The 17162-nt window shown below is 48.1% G+C and overlaps 1 protein-coding gene across 1 annotated transcript in view; it reads right to left on the bottom strand.

The window, feature by feature from the left end:
• LOC120684917 overlaps window positions 1-7530 on the bottom strand; it is a 78649-nt gene extending 71119 nt beyond the window's left edge. Inside the window, exon 1 of the mRNA XM_039966779.1 lies at window positions 7239-7530. Within this exon, the coding sequence (XP_039822713.1) occupies window positions 7239-7530 (292 nt within the window). The remainder of the gene's footprint in view (window positions 1-7238) is intronic.
• Between the last annotated feature and the right edge of the window lie 9632 nt (window positions 7531-17162).

Raw genomic sequence — 17162 nt, 5'->3', positions numbered from 1 at the left:
CCGAAAAGACATTCGGGAATTTAGACACCACGCGCCTCCATCTGATGAAGAAATCCAGAAGGCTCTGTAGCACTAACTGTCACCTCTTGGCCATTAGATGCTAACAAGTGAACTGACCGCTGAGCACAATCAATTCTGACTCCCCACTGGGCAAGAGTATCCATTCCCAGAATTACATCAATACCCTTGGTGTCTATCGCCATCAGATTTGCACTGAACTTTACTCTCCCTATGGAAACACTGACTCTGGGGCATGAGATATGAGACCTCAATTGTCCTTCAGGTGAAGATACTAACATGCACTTCTTTAATGTGTTAGTACGAATACCATGATGCTCGACAAACGACTGTGAAATAAAGGAATGCGTAGCACCAGTATCGAAAAGTACCATAGCTGGATATGAGTTAGCTAGAAGCATACTAAGAATGACTGGACTATCATCTCGAATGGTTTCTGCTGACACATGGTGTACTTTACCCTGGAGGTATTCTTTTGGTCCTCTCTTGGATTGCTCACGCTTTGTACGATTACTGCACACTGGTATCACCTGCCGCTGATCCTGATCATTCTGAGCATCTTGCTTGGAGCAGTTCCCGGGAATGAGGTCGGTCTCGTCACCACTGGTATGTGAGATTGGTGAAGGGTCCTGGACTGGTGTTACCGGTGACTGCTGATCCTGAGGACAATTTTTAGCATAATGACCTTCTTGCCTGCATTGGTAGCACAGGCGGCGGCGGTGAAAGGCGCTACTTGGTTGACCTCCCTGTGAACTTAACATCACATCTTGCATTATTTCTGTTGCTTGCTCTTTGGACTCCTTGTGACTCCGTGGCTGAATCACCTTCATAGTGATAGTCAACCCATCAACATAATCATAGAGTGCTTGGTTCTTGACCTGTGTATCTCTAGAGCACTCAAGATCCTTTCTCTTCTGGATAGTCTGTAGCTCATCGACCGATGGACCGTCGAGGAAAAGGGAATCCTCTGTCAGCTGCTCATGATGAGACCTCTTTCTCCTTGTACCGGAGAACAACCTCTGGTTCCTCCTAATTGTAGCTTCATCTTCAGTCGCACGAGCTTGACGACAAGGAACGCCATAGAATTGACAACACGGGCAAGCTTTCTCACCATCACCCATTGCACTGACTCCATGGTCTTTTTGTTCTGCCGACATCTAAGCTGGGATAACAGGAAAATACAGATTGGTAAGGTCAAGGAAGAGAGAAAAGCTCCATTATTTAAGGTTCTATCCCATTTAGACAACACTGCACAGGCATTACTGCTGATAACTCCAGATAAATGTCACATAAATCTGGGAAAAAGGAACTAGAGCATAACTCTTCTGTTTCATCTGAGAGATTCTCAAATTCTCCAGTGCTATCTGTAGGCCGGGGTGTCACATCCCTACCCCCTTACAGAAACCGACGTCCTCGTCGGTGACGTCCTTGCCAGTGGATCCCCAGATATCATCTCTTCTTCGTGTTATCCTTCTTCTCAACAAGATAGAAACCCAAGGTATGATAAGGTAGAGGGAGCAGAGTGGATGGTTTTACCCCCAACGATCTAACTCATTTTATTAATTAATTTACTTTAACTTAAGACTGATTTTCATTAAACAAATGTAACTACTAAACTATGCAATCATTCAAAAATCCAAATAAAACATGTAGCATAATAACAAGCAGACAATTTTCACAACCTAGACGAGTTTAACACACGACTCGACTAACACACCGCGTCGCAGAGCGTGCTATCGTATTATTATAAAAGGGTCACTTAGCTAATACTCATGGTGGTCAGATGACTGATTCGGGCCAAAATCTACGAAAACTATTCTTCAGAGAGAGAAATCAAGGCAAGACGGGTAAAAAGTCAAAGAAGTCAAGGGGTATAATAGTAAAATAATTTCAGCAGGCAAGGATTGGAGAGAAGAAGTCCTAAAACACGACCAGTTCTATCTAGGCTTCGTCCTACAGTCGATACGGCTCTGATACCACTCTGTAACACCCGGTTTATAAAAGAACATAAACCGAGCAATCATATACGTGCCAGGATCAAGTCACACGTATATACAACAGAATGAACAGTATATCACAGCACATATCACGAATAAGACATAATAAAGCGAATACGAATGTAACTTATTACATTAATGACAAAAATGTCTGATACAGCGGAAGCGAAGTACAAAATACGATAAAACTCTCCGAAGCTGAGCAGGGCGCCACAGGGACGTCGACTGGGAGACGAACACCTAGGAGTCCTTGTAGTCCTGGTAGCGCTGGACGAACTCCCTCGTGTCGGCAGGAACTGAGCAGCAGTAGCGTAGCCAAGAGGAAAAAGTAGAGAAGAGGCAAGGGTGAGTACACAACTTGTACTCAACAAGTATAACACAAACTATGAGGCTCTAAGGTTGGCTGACTCAACTGCATTAGCTTTTAAGTGTTGGCAAAATTTTATTAAAGATATTTACTACGAGTTGATGAATTACCATTAACCCAGTTACATAGTAATTAATCAGAATTAATTATGTAACTACCAAGAACCATACCAAGACCAAACCACCAAGGTAACCCCGAGAAGCACCTCCCTCGTCGGAAGGAGATAACTCCACTAATCAAAAGGAGGATCTGGGCCGCTCATAACCGTGAGCACGGCTAGTATACCAGTTTTACACTCTGCAGAGGTTGCACATCTTTACCCACAAGTCGTGAGCTACGCTAGTTGTTCATCACACTTCCTTAGGTGAGATGGCTAGCGACTCACTACGAGGCCTTTACAAAGAATCTCGTTAGTAAGGAGTAACCGCGAGGGTGGATCGGCGACTATGGAGCAGGTCTAGTGGGCGTCAAGACACAGGTACGCAGACCAAGCACAGACGAGGCCACTCAGCACGAGGGCCATAGAAGCTTACCGCCCCTGCCCCGCAGGTAAGTTACTCCAAACCAAAAAGACCTAATTATTACGCCAAGTCTATCCCATTCTAGCCTTGTGGTAGCGCTGTTGTCCCAGGTTGTCGCTCTATGAACCGGTCCTTATGGAGAGTGGCCAACCCAGCAGTAAGCACCGTGCTGGCCCCCTAAACCATGTTTCTAACAAAGAATATTTTAACGGGACGTGAGCCACCCAAGCACGAAGCACAGAGGGCCACTCCCAGAATTAAGTTGCATAATTCATTAATCAAATTAATTAAAAAGGACCATTATGTGTTATAGCGCGGCACCTAGCACAACTAACCAGAATGCAACCCAAGGGATATATATATAAAGGATATAAAGTGGCTAGGAAAATCCTTATAGGTATACAGTATTAAGATGCAGTATGAAATTGTATTTAAAGTGATGGGTGGTGTTCATGTTATACTTGCCTTCCTCAAAAGTCCTCCTGCTGCTCAAACTGCTCAGAAGATGGCTCCTGGTACTGGTACTGATGCTTCTCCGGTAGCTCAACGTCTACTCACGAACACGTGGCCAAAAACAAGTCCAGCACAATACATACAAGCAAACAAAGGCAAACACTAAGAAACAGTACAACAATACATGAAAACATCAAACAAAACTAGTCTAGAACTATTCTACGCGTTACAATGATCGCGTGGACATAAAGAACGCCTAAAACGGAGTTAAAACGCATTATCTATGCTAAAAACAAGTTCTAGGGGCTTAACTGCGAGAAAAACTAAGTTCCAGGGGGTTTTCTGCTAAAACCGAGGGCCTAAACGTAATTAAACCTTAGATTCAAGGGCTATCTCGCAAAAACGTCAAGGGTGGACTGCGGGTTCTATTTTGGGGAAACTCAGGGGCTAAAACATAAAAGCAGGGGCGGTTTTGGAATTTCTTTTCAACTGACAGGGACTGCGGGTTCATTCTAGAAAAACTGAGGGTCTCTTTAGCAAATTGTACAAGCCGAACCGGTACGGTTGGATCTCAACCGCTGGATCACCATCCGTGGGCTCAGATCTGCCATGGGTGCGATCTAATCAAGGGCGTCCAAAACGGATCGGATGGCCAGGGTTGTTTGCAGCCGACGGCGGCGGCGGAACTCACGGAGCGCGGCGGCGCGCGGCCGCAGAGTCGCCGGAGTTCACCCACCCGGCGCTCCGGGGGTCAATCCGACCCGGGCTTGGGTCGGGGAGCCTGCCCGCGGTATGCGCAAGGCACTGGTGGCGAGGGGGGGCTGCTTGGGGGCTCGGATGGGCTTGTGGCGGAGCGAGGCGGCGCTAGCTCACCGGCGAGCGGCGTTGTGCGGGCGGGGATGCGCCACGGCTACGTTATCTCGCGCAAAAGGACCAGGAGGCTGAGGAGGCACTTACCGAGCTTGGAATCGGACGGGGAGGTGGCGCAGGGCAGAAAATCGGGGCGGACCGGTGGCGGAGCTCGACGCGGCGGTCGCGGGGGGGGGGGGGGGGGGGGAGATTCGGCACGGCCGTGGACCGGGGTTGGAGATGGTGGCCTCCGGGTCGTTGCTGGGCCCGAGGCGGAGCCGGTGCGATGCTTGGCCGGGCTCTGGTGCGGCGGGGAGGTGAGACCACGGCGGCGGGGTGCTCTGCTTCGAGCAGAGACAAGGCGACGATTGCGGCTAGGTTTTGAGGGGGGGGCAGTGAGGTGGACTAGGGTCCCAGGGGGGTGCGGTGCGGCGTTTAAGAAGGCGAGGGTCTAGGGGAACCTTGGCGTGCGGGTCGTTGAAGGCGCGGCGAGATTCCCGGCGAGACTCGGGCGGGCGCTGCGCGCTGGAGAAGGAAGGGAGCGGGGAAGGGGATGACAGGCGGGGCCTCTCGGTCAGACACAGCGGCGAAAACGTGGCTGACGCGCGGGCCCGTCAGTCAGTCAAAGGGGGACCGCGCGGGCGAGTGGGAACGCGGGGGGGGGGGGGTGCGAGCGCTGGGCTACGGGAGCGTGTGTCGCGGCCGTGAGTGGGGAGGCTGGCAGGTGGGCCGGCCGGGGTTTGGGCGCGCCTCTGCGGTGAGCGGGGGAGCGCTGGGCCAAGCGGGGACGGCAACCCGCGAGCGAAGCTGGGCTGAAGCGGAGGAGGGAGATTGGGCCGCGGTGCTGGGCCTCAGGGCGAGCAGGTGCGCTGGGCTGCTGCACTTCGCTAGCTGGGCCACTGGGCTGGGGAAAAGAGGTCGCGGGAAGGGACTGGGCCTGGGTGTGGAGCTTTGCCTGGGCTGACGGTTTGGGCTGGGAGGAGAGTTTGCGGGTTGGGCTGCTCACGGGTTTGGGCTGGGTTGGCTATTGGGCTGTTTCTTTCCTCTTTTCTTTTGCAAACCTCACTCAAACTATTTGAATCCAAACTCAAATTTGAATCCAACCCTACAACACTCAAACAAGTAAAACTATGCAACGGCATGAATGCACAAACAGTTAGCCCTAAAATAAATTTTAATTACTTATGCAACAAAATTAGATTAAATGCAAGCTAAGCAATTTAAATCCTTAGAAAATTTAAATAAACCAATTAATTTTATTATTAACTAGGAAAGTTAAATTAGGGTGTTACAGTTATCTACTCTATAAACGATTGCCCATATGCTAAGTTGTGTTGCTATTTGTAGACTACAACTTTATCGTGAAATGAGTGTGTTTGTAATTTCACCTTCTGCATCACATATAGATACGACTGCTCTAGCGGACGGGACATACGAGCTGATCCCGGATTCCGAAGGAGGTGATCCCGAAGCTCAAGTGAATGCTACTGTACTAATTGAAGCCCCGGACCAAAGTTCGGAAGAGCCCCATGCTGAAATAGTTAGCGACTACCGAGAAGGCAAGCCCCGGACATAACCTATATTTCAATTTATTACCATTTATCATTATTACTTACTTGTGCATTTACAGTTCTTAGGATTTGAATTGAAACCCTAGATGCATGATCCTAGGAACCTATGTACTGAACACTAGAACTGAGTTCGAATAATTGCTAAGCTTATAGGACCAGTAAAAGTCGAGTGATTGCCTGTCACTCGCGAGATCTATAGGAATTGCTTGTTTACTTTCTGTTATCAATATACGGACGACGGACGGGGTTGTGTTCGATATCATGACCTTGTGTGAGACCCCGTCTGTGTTGATGAACTTGCTAAGGTCGTGGTGTGTGGTAGTGCTGGTTAGGTTTTTGAACGTACTAGATACATGTCGTAAATATGGTACGCGGTAAGCCTAGTAACTGATCGGACCGGGGAGTGGATATACTGACACTCTCTCTTAGAGATAGGTTTTTAATTATGTTTATGTTGATCAACACCACGGGTGCAGGGAGGAAGTTGGTGCCCTGTAGTCGGGGAGAGTGTTCCTATCCACAAGCCGGAAAGAATGGCAAACGGTTGTTTGGGAACGACTCGATGTTGTTCCAAATGTGTGTGTTAGGTCTGCCTGGCCAGGTTAACAAATTCGATTCGAATCGTCCGCTTCTCATGGTTTGAGACTGCTTGATCTCTTTGCCACACAGAGTAATAAGAGCAACATTATTATGATCAATCTTGATGTTTGCTTAAAGTTCTACCATGGTTGAATAGTAGTTGCTTACATAGAATGGTTAATCAACTAGAATCTTAGAAGCTAAAATGTGAAAGTAAGGACCTACTCTTTATTGCTTTTCAGCAAAAGAAAATCCAGAGCCTCACAGAACCCTGCATAGTCTAGTTAGGTGGGCTATGTATACCCGTTGACGGTTAAATCTTGCTGAGTATTAGAATACTCAGCCTTGCTGTTGAAACCCTTTTTCAGGTATGAATTTTGTGGAACAGATCGCTAGTTTGTCTTGGCCCTGCTCTTTGCCTCCTAGCTGGTCCATAGAGTGGGATCCGTCTTCGGCCGGTAATGACCCTGACGAGTGATACCTTGCTTGGGCTAGCTTAGAATACTTTTGCGACGTGTTGTAGCTGTCGTTTTCTCTTTCCGCTGCTTTTCAAACTCTGAACTTACAGTTATGGTTTGTACAACTGTTTTACTAAGTTTGGTTTTGTAATAATGTCTTGAACTGGTTGTCATCACTATTGAGCTTGTGTTGTAAAACATGTGGTTGTAATATCTCTGGACTCGCCTTCGTGCGGGGTATGCTTGTTCGATCCGAGAACCGGTGGTTGTATCGGGACGTTACCCGACAGACCAAGAATTGTTCCGTTTGAAGTGCATTTGAGTCGGTGTTGCCTTTATGGTGATGGCCTGTGCACTTGAGCCGGGATAATTCAGGTGGTTCTGCCACATGAAGAAGGCCCGGAACCTCCTCGACGCCGATCTACGGAGGCCACCCGCCGCGTCGCGGATGCGGAGGCGGTGGCCACTGATGCCATGGCACGCACTGCGGCCGCCAAGGAGAAGGTCGCCCTCCTGGAGGCGGAGGCGCAGGAGGCCATCCGTGCCAGCCAGCAGGCGGATGCGTCCATGCCCATAGGTTAGCTCCGCCGGCTTGCCGACGGGGTGCACGCTCGGGAGCGCCCCTTCAGGGAGGTCTGGGAGCTGACCGGCCTGGGCGAGGTCGAACTCCCTCCTCCCGGAGTGCCTTCCCTCCAAATGAGCTCTATCTCCTCCCATGGATAGAGATTCTGAGCGATCGGCTGGGGGCGCTCGATGGCGTACTACGACGGGCCATCGAGGACAACTCCCGAGCGCTGGCCACTGAAGGGGTGCAGTTCGCTCTGCCGAGCATTTGGTCCCGCGTTCCTGACCTCCCCCTGGAGGAGGTGCTGGAGGTCATCGTCCCAGGATACGAGCATGAGGTGCGCCCATACCCATGTTGTGGTGGAGGGCGTAGTGGACACCTTTGCACCAGCAGCCGTCGGCGATCCTTCCGTCGGAGGTGACGTTGACTCGGCGGCCCAGCCTGCGGACCCGGCAGAGGGGGCCGACGCCAGCAAGTAGGGCTTCTTAGTCTTTTTGCGTCTGTTGGATGTTCAGCACCTGTGAGCACTTGTAATGAAGTTCCTTGCATCAAAGTACTTCCTTTTGTGATGAGCAGCATGGCCGGCTCGACTAACTCCATTGTCATTGATTGTTTGTCGACATGCTTTTTGGGAGATGCTTGCATGTCGCACCTCCCCCACCGCGCCAGGGCACTTGGGTGCTTAGCGGCGGGGTCTACACCGCTTACCTTGACTTGACGAGAGAGTTGGGTCCGGAAGACGGCCATCATGGTGCGCATGCCTTGGGCCTGACCAGATGCTTGGTCCCCCATGGCGCCCATGCCCCGCTACCAGTCCTGTTAATCGGTGTGTGTGGCGGGGTCGGAGCAGTTGTCATGCTCGTCTTGCCCTGCCACTGCGCCACCCGAGGAACTAAGCGAGGTAGAGAGCACACCAGAGTGGGGGGGGCTTCCTCGAGACCAGTAGATCCTTCCAGGGTCCCTCCAAAAGACATGATTGGACCACCCGTGACCACTGCCGGGCTATAAATAGCCGGGCAGGGGGCTTCTTCTTGCTCAAGCTCTCCAGATCCAGCCTAAAAATGGCCAAGCCGCCGGACTTGAACTTCACGGCGGGACCCCGGAGCTCCTCCCCAGAGCCGCCCTTGCAGTTGTGCTCTCCGCCACCGGTGGAAAGCCTTGGGGGCTGCTGCCCCCATCCCTCCGGTGTAGTGGAGTTGGGTTGAAACAGCGCCGTGGGCCTGGGCACCCATGGCGCTCTCGAAACATGAAGGAGGCGGTACTCCGAGCTCTCCGGTGGCAACTTGGGAGGCTCCCCCTTGTATACGCCCCCTCTAACTTGAGTGTAGTCGAGGTGGGTTGAAGGGGAGCTTGTTTCTCAGGAAGAGGAGGAAGTACGGCTACGAGCACTCTACCTCAGAGAACTTGTGCCTGCTGCATCTGCCTCTGTTGGCTACTGCTGGTGCCGTCACTTGGGCTGGGCTAGTTTATGTTGCTGGCTCGGATGAGGGGCTCTGAGCCTTTCCCATCCTCCCTAGTGCGGCATTTCCTCCAACTACACCCTGTGGGAGGGCGTAGCTTGCTTCGTCGGCTGCACAGAGGTCATCAACTTCCTCCGACAGCAGCGGCCACTGCTTTGCAGCAGTTGCTCCAATCTGCTAGCTTGGGATGCGCATGTTGGAGAAAGTGGTTGTGCTTATCTCCTCCCATGTCCCGAAGCTGCAGATTGGCCCCGCAGCCCATCCTGCTCGCAGTCCTAGCGGGCGAGGCCTCCTTTGCCTCACTGTAGTCCCGCTCTAGCCTCCGCGTGGTGCTCCTGGTGGACCAGGAAGTTCTTCGCGGCAGCTATATGTATCCGGATCCAACACCCGTACTGTATATATGCTGAAAAAGCAATAAAGTTCTCCTTTTTTGGGATCCTAAGATCCTGGTCTTGTTTCGACCTTTTTGTTTGTGGAAAACTTTACTTATTGTTGTTGTTCTTTATATGGAAAAATTTGTGTCCCGGTGTGGTTGCCTGTTCACTACTCCGGAGCTTATCAGCGTGAGGTAGAGTGGTGGGGGCGTAGGGTTCACAACGGGCAACTGATCCCAGAGTTCGGAGACCAAGCAGGGAGTCAGAGTTGGCCGGGAAGAGCCTATGAGCCCCGCAGCCGATGTGCCGACCCGGCCGAGAGTGTCCTTCTTTCATGACGCCGGGCGTCCCACTCGCCGAGACAAAAGAGTTTTTGAATTTGCTACGAATTCAAAACATGCTTATCATGAATGGAAAAGCAAGGTGGTACATAGGTAGGAGGGAGCCCCCGGGCCAAGCTTCCCGAGGTGACCTCGGGTTGCTTGGTCCTTATGCCGGAGCATAGAGACTCTCCCCTATCTACAAGTAGAACTTACAGAGATGATCGATGTTCTAGACATTGGGTACCAGCTGTTGACGGTCACTAACGACCAATTTTGACCGTCAACTCCTGCACCACATTCAACCATAATGTGGAATAAATGTTAGGATAGGTTTATTTGTTAACGAATTCCACAGATGGTGCTTGAGAATGTGTGCAAGTGATTTTGAGCCAATTTCACAGGGTGCAAGCACACTTTGGCCCGACAGAAAATCACAGGAAATATCCGAGCGCAGAATCAGGCTCAAATGGATCAAGTGTAGCCCAAGAACCAGAGCAAATCCAGTTAAGACAGGTCGTGCCACAACTTTTGGACAAGAGGAAGCCCAGACAAGCCCAACCCACAGCAGTTGCGTTGGAGCCATGGGTAGGCCGCCCATCAGCCGACCTGGCCCATGGGCCCCATTGCCTCAACTTTGCCATGTGGTGCTTCCTCACTGCCTCTCAAAGTCGGTTTTGCAAGGAAGAGATGCATTCCCGGGGTGGCTCCCTCCTATAAATACAAGGGGAGGGGGTGAGAATTATAACACACCACACCACACAACACACACTCACACATCACTCACCTCCAACTGTAGAGCCTCTCTAGCTTGTGTTTAGTAGGAGTTTAGGAGTAGAGGTACTCGGGAGGGGCGCCGGTAACGGCACTCTTCTCCAAATTGTACCTCTACAAGAGTGAGGGAGATAGTCGGGGGATGTGCCGGGCTTGACAGCGCTCTTCTCCGCTTGTACCTCGACGGATGCTTATTCGGTTGTAAGTGTTCGAGACTTTCTTTGCTTATTTAGAATTAGAGTCTAGATCGCAAGTTATCATCTCTGCCTTATATTAGTTGATGTCTATGCTAGCGAGTAGCATTTGACTCTAGAGTTGGGCTCCAGATAGAAAAGGATAACCCTATACGCCTCTAGAGTTAGTAGGGAAAGGCGTAGACGTGGTGTCTAGGCTGGACTATACCACTCAGTTGTCTAATTGTCCCACAGTTTGTAGAGGTAGCTGGCAGGTGGTGATAGCCCTGTTCGAGCCTTTTAGTAATCCTCCACGTTCGGATATTGGATAGAGCACATATTGGAACTATCGGCTTGTATAAGCCGGTCGATACCTTTAGCTCGAAGTATAACGACGACGTGATTTCTTCTTCTAAACATTGATTCTAGATCTTAGAAAGTCCTCTCTTTCCTATCCTCCTACACCAGTGTGTGTGTGTCCTTGAACAGTCTGAACCCGTAGGTAGTGTACTCACGTTCCCTAGTGGATACGATACCCTAGAATACTCTTGGGTGAAAGCTACAGCGGTATCCGTGTGCTTGCGGATTTTATTCGTGACGTTACAAAATACCAACAAGCTTTCTAGCGCCGTTGCCGGGGAACGGCAGCTACATTATCTTCGGACTCAGTCGTCCTCGTATTTTTTTTTCCTTTTCTTTCCTTCTACCTTTACCCCCACTACCCTTGGAGCAACTATCCTTTTCCTAGCTCTCTATCCCAATGGGCGAGTTCTTTGAGTCATCACTATCTACCTCATCTGACCATGAACTCGACCCTGGCTTTATAGCCATGGTTTAGAAGCGACCCTTCTCCGGAGAAATTCATGAAGATCCCTATGAGCATTTGCTAGAATTCGAGAAATTGTGTTCGAGTTTGGTAATTCCAGGCATGACACAGGAAGTCTTGCGGTGGAAATTGTTTCCTTTCTCTCTCATTAGGAGGGCGGAACAATGGTACACCCTCACGATAGGAAGTATGAACGGTGATTGGGAAGAGCTTCGAGCTGACTTTTGTCACTCGTTCTCTCTCATTAAACGCATAAACTCCATACCGATTGACATCATCGACTTCGAGCAATTAGAGAAGGAGTCTATAGGTGCAGCTTGGGCCAGATTTTTACGCCTTTTGGCATCTAGCCCAGACTTATCTATACCCAATGATGTATCATTGAATATCTTTTGTTCGGGTTTAGACATGGAGTCTGCTCTAAAACTCGACTTCGCCGCCGGAGGTTCGTTTGCACAAACAACTCCAACGGAAGGAAGAGGAATCTTGGATAGTTTCTTAGAAAACTCTTCTTTTCCCACCTACGAAGGAGAACCCCACCAGAAGGAATCCGCGTCGAGCCATGAGAGTCTCTCAACAATCGAATCTGAGCTTTCATCTTTCACATCCCAATATTCATCTGTTGAGCCCTCTCCCGAACCACGAACACCGAAGGAAGAAGAAATTCAACCTTCATAGTTCTCTTCCCGATTCGAGGACGATCCTTTAGGAAACATCCAGAACACCTCGAATCTCCATGACGCCCAATTAAGGGAGGAACTTTCTTCTATCAGTATCGATCCATTACACAATCTCGTGACAGAACCTTCCCTTAGTCCTACGGTCCCTCCTTCTTCTCCCGATTCTCTTCACGAACAATTTCTCGAGGAGGTCGTAGAGGTGGAACAGTCAGATGGAGCGAGATGCTTTTCCGAAGACGTTTGGACGAGTATATCCTCTACGATCCTTCCATACTCTATAGGAGGAATTACCGTAGAAGCCCATGTTAACCCCATTATGGAGGTTAACATCATGCCATGACACTTAGCGTATACTTTGTTGGGCGATGTTACGCTAAGACCATCCGACAAGCTACTCAAATGTTGTCCCTTTGGACACATTATTGAATGTCGGGGGGTTGCAAGTGCTGTGTTGCTAACCTTAGACAAAATCGAGGTGCACTTAGACTTTCATATCTTCGATGTCCTTGATTTTGATCTTCTTATAGGCTACCCACTTGAAATTTCACTCACATCTCATCAAGGGAGCCTAACTAGACTGCTTAGGGAAACTGCTTTTGCCACTGCTACTCCTTGTTTAGAAAATTCTCTGGCAAAGCTTCTTCCCGAGCAAAACCCACTCAAGGAGATGATGCATACATCTCCATTCATATCATCCGAGCATGTTCTCTTGGGAGTTCTAGAATCCTCTGAAGAATATGACTCGGAAGATAGCCTTCACTTTTGTGAAGAAGAACATCCATCATCACTCTTGATCGAGTTTGAGCCTCTTCCCGATGCCCTAGAATCTGTTGTTCTCGACCTTGATCGGGGTACAACTATGATCTTTCACGATGAATCTCTTGAGATGGAGAAATCATGGGCCAAGGAATTTTGTGAGGCACCGACTCTGGAGTCCAATGAAAAGGATTCCTCAAATGAGCATGGGAATTTTGCTTTTGACATACCACGTAAACCATGCTCATTCAATGCAACTCCAGAGTCAGGCATGCTTAGTGCACCGTGCACACACGAGGGCTACAACCAACTCAAGGTTCTCTTTTGCAAAATTTTCAGAAGGTTGGTTGTAGATGTATATGTTTATAGTAAATATTGCAGATTTCGTGCGTTAACCGTGGCACTAACCTTGTAGCTAGTTTCAACAATTGGTGGTGAAACAATGACCCATCACCAATGATGGCTACAAGAGTTAACATGGTCGAGCTTATGACTAGAAACAAAGCACTGCTGGGAGATAGCCTGGACTATCATTTATTTATTTACTTATTTATTTCCCTTTCAATAAAAGCAAGAGCATGTTCTAGGATATAGTTTTCCTTTGGGTATTTTTGGTCGCTAACCTTTCTAGGGGAAGATCAAGAAGAATGATGGACAAACAACACCTACGAACATGAGAGCTACACCGACTACAACACCTCGATATGCCTTGATGAAGAACAACAACAGAAGGAGATTTGAACTCCATACACTTGAAGTTTGGCAAACTCCAAGTGTGGGGGAGGTATGTAAGTATTCCGATGTAAGTTCTTTTTCTCAGTTCATATCTTGTCTTGGAATTGGTGTATGTCCTCGCATCTTGCTCAATAAAAAAAGGGAGGAATTGCCATGTTGACAATATTGAGTCTTCATCAACAAAACGCCATGGTAAGTACTCTCAATGTCCTACTTTTGACATTAAACAAAGCCCTGCCAGGAGGTCGCCCGAGGATCACCAGGTTCGTACTCATACTTATCCCGTCTTTGAATAAAACTCAATCATGCGTCATGCTCCCTTTATCTATCCTTGTATGCTCTAGTTTGAATGTGTGTCGCGAAACACATTCATAGTCCTTTTGAATCAAGCATGGTGTTTGGGTTAAAATGTCCTCTTCAGTCAACTAGACCTTGTATCTAGTTTGATTGACGTTCTCGGAGTTAATACTTGTATAGATATTGGATGCATATATGGACTAACCCCTGCAGGAAAATCAAATCCAATTGGGTGAGTCATTGAGCTGAATTCAAATGGAAAGGTAAGCCAAGATTTTGGATTAATGTTGCACAGCATACTCATGCTGATGCAACCTTGATCCAGCCTTGCTTGAGTAAGTATCATGATGAGATTAAATTTTAGTTTTAATAAATTTTAGGAGCTCCCTGGTTCTGAAAACCAGTAGAGCCGTTAGTTTGTTTCCATGTTTTTGCTTCCGAATAAGCACCAGGTATAAGAACAAGTGTGGGGGAGATCTCTTGGAAATTTCAGGCATATACACTTGAGATCTCCCACAACACGTGCACAACACTGAACGAACCAGCACGCAAAAGGCCAAGATGAACTGGTGCTAGCAAGGTTTGGCCAACCGATACTACTACCATTCATTCTTCATCGCGACGGTTTGCGCACTATAACCCTCACTCTCCCCAGCCTATGAGTTTAAATGAAAAACATTTGATTAATTATTAAAAATTAAACTCAAGGATATCCTCTGGTTCTATGCTTCTCAATGATTGGCTTGCATACTTTTTATGCTTTGCTAAACCTGAGCTTGTGAGTCATATCATTTGAGAACACATAATTGTTAAGTTGTTAGCTAGTGAGATATGGTTTGATGGAAGGATCCTTGCCTTCTCTGCTTATATATCTGGGAAATTTTTATCAAAAGAAAACCTCCATAGCCTTACAACTCCACGTGTTTGTCCTACCAAAGCCATATGCTGACCTTCATAATACAAATCTTACACATATGTGTTGCATTGAGTTTTTACAAACCTTATGACCCTAGTGAGATGTCTTTCATACTTGCTTGATCAAGATCATGTGCACTCCATAAGCTAAAGTTCTACACTAGAAGTTAGCTACCATATTCCATCCATCCACAAAATAAAACTCCATGTTTAACGGTCTCTCTCTCATATCTTTCAATTGAGGCATGGGCTATAGAAAAGAAAAGAGAGAAAAGATGGCATGCCCAAGAAGCATGACAAAAAAAAATATAGTCATATTGCCATGTCCTCATGTTATCCAAATAAAAGGGAGAGAGATTCATAAAAAATATAGTCATATTGCCATGTCCTCATGTTATCCATTTCCACCATCCACCTTTCACACATGTGCACAATCTTGATCAACATGTTTGATTTGTCATCTCCATGGATCCTTTGTTTGATTTTGCAATATATGTGACACAAGTGCATGCTTCCACTTTTCCTACCATGAGCTCCACATAAGTCATCTTTAGAAGTAGGGTGAAAACAAGCAATGCATTGGTGAGGATATGTATACACAAGGAGCGACATGAGAGATCCTATGGAGAAGTAAAGCTATGGTTGGTCTTTGCAAAAATATTTCCAAAACCCCAGATATAGGCAGGAAAGTGGAGGAGACTGAAGTCAACACCGATCCACTCTTCAACTACCCAAACAATTCATGGTAGACACATCAAAATTCACATACAAAGGTAAGGCTTCGAATAATCTATATGCAGGTGCCATATCATATGAAGTCGGGTCCGCCTTAGTTCATGCCTTTACTCGAGGATGAGCAAAGAACTAAGTGTGGGGGATCTTGTTGACGATCACTAACGACCCATTTTGACCGTCAACTCCTACACCAAATTCAACCTTAATATGGAATAAATGTTAGGATAGGTTTATTTATTAATGAATTCCACAGATGGTGCTTGAGAAAGTGTGCAGGTGATTTTGAGCCAATTTCCCAGGGTGCAAGCACACTTTGGCCCGACAGAAAATCACAGAAAATATCCGAGCGCTGAATCAAGCTCAAATGGATCAAGTGTAGCCCAAGAACCAGAGCAAATCTAGTTAAGACAGGTCATGCCACAACTTTTGGACAAGAGGAAGCCCAGACAAGCCCAACCCGCAGCAGTTGGGGGCGGTTGGAGTCATGGGCAGGCCGGCCGACCTCCTGGTCGGCCGACCTGGCCCATGGGCCCCACCGCCTCAACTTTGCCACGTGGTGCTTCCTCACTGGCTCCCAAAGTTGGTTCTGCAAGGAAGAGCTGCAATCCCGGGGTGGCTCCCTCCTATAAATACAAGGGGAGGGGGTGAGAATTACAGCACACCACACCACACACCACACACTCACACATCACTCACCTCCAAGTGTAGAGCCTCTCTAGCTTGTGTTTAGTAGGAGTTTAGGAGTAGAGGTACTCAGGAGGGGTGCCGGTAATGGCGCTCTTCTCCAAATTGTACATCTACGAGAGTGAGGGAGATAGTCGGGGGATGTGCCGGGCTTGTCGGCGCTCTTCTCCGCTTGTACCTCGACGGATGCTTATTCAGTTGTAAGTGTTCGAGACTTTCTTTGCTTATTTAGAATTAGAGTCTAGATCGCAAGTTATCATCTCTGCTTTATATTAGTTGATGTGTATGCTAGCGAGTAGCATTTTACTCTAGAGTTGGGATCCGGATAGAAAAGGATAACCCTGTATGCCTCTAGAGTTAGTAGGGAAAGGCGTAGACGTGATGTCTAGGCTGGACTATACCACTCAGTTGTCTGATAGTCCCACGGTTTGTAAAGGTAGACGACAGGTGCTGACAGCCCTGTTCGAGCCTTTTAGTAATCCTCCATGTTCGGATATTGGATAGAGCACATATTGGAACTATCGGCTAGTATATGCCGGTCGATACCTTTAGCTCGAAGTATAACGGCGTTGTGATTTCTTCTTCTAAACATAGATTCTAGATCTTAGAAAGTCCTCTCTTTCCTATCCTCCTACACCAGTGTGTGTGTCCTTGGACAATCTGAACCCGTAGGTAGTGTACTCACGTTCCCTAGTGGATACAATACCCTAGAATACTCTTGGGTGAAAGTTACAGCGGTATCCGTGCGCTTGCGGATTTTATTCGTGACGTTACAAAATACCAACACTAGCATCACGTCCTTGTCAGTGAGACGAAACACACCGGGCCGGCATTCTTCCATCACACGGAAGGGACCTTCACATGTGGGTGAGAGTTTATTCATCCCTTCTCGTGATTTGAATTGGCGCAGTGCTAGGTCTCCGACTTGGAGGGATCTTGGTTGTTCATTGCGCTGGTAGTGTCGGCGGAGGGCTTGCTGATAACGAGCTACTTTTAGCGTCGTTCGGCAATGAACTTCCTCCAGATAGAGCACATCTTGTTGGCGTCATTGATCC

This window comes from Panicum virgatum, chromosome 8N (genome assembly GCF_016808335.1).
Source record: "Panicum virgatum strain AP13 chromosome 8N, P.virgatum_v5, whole genome shotgun sequence".
NCBI lineage: Eukaryota > Viridiplantae > Streptophyta > Magnoliopsida > Poales > Poaceae > Panicum > Panicum virgatum.
Note: the sequence above shows the minus strand (reverse complement) of the source record. Positions and strands in the feature narration are given on the sequence as shown.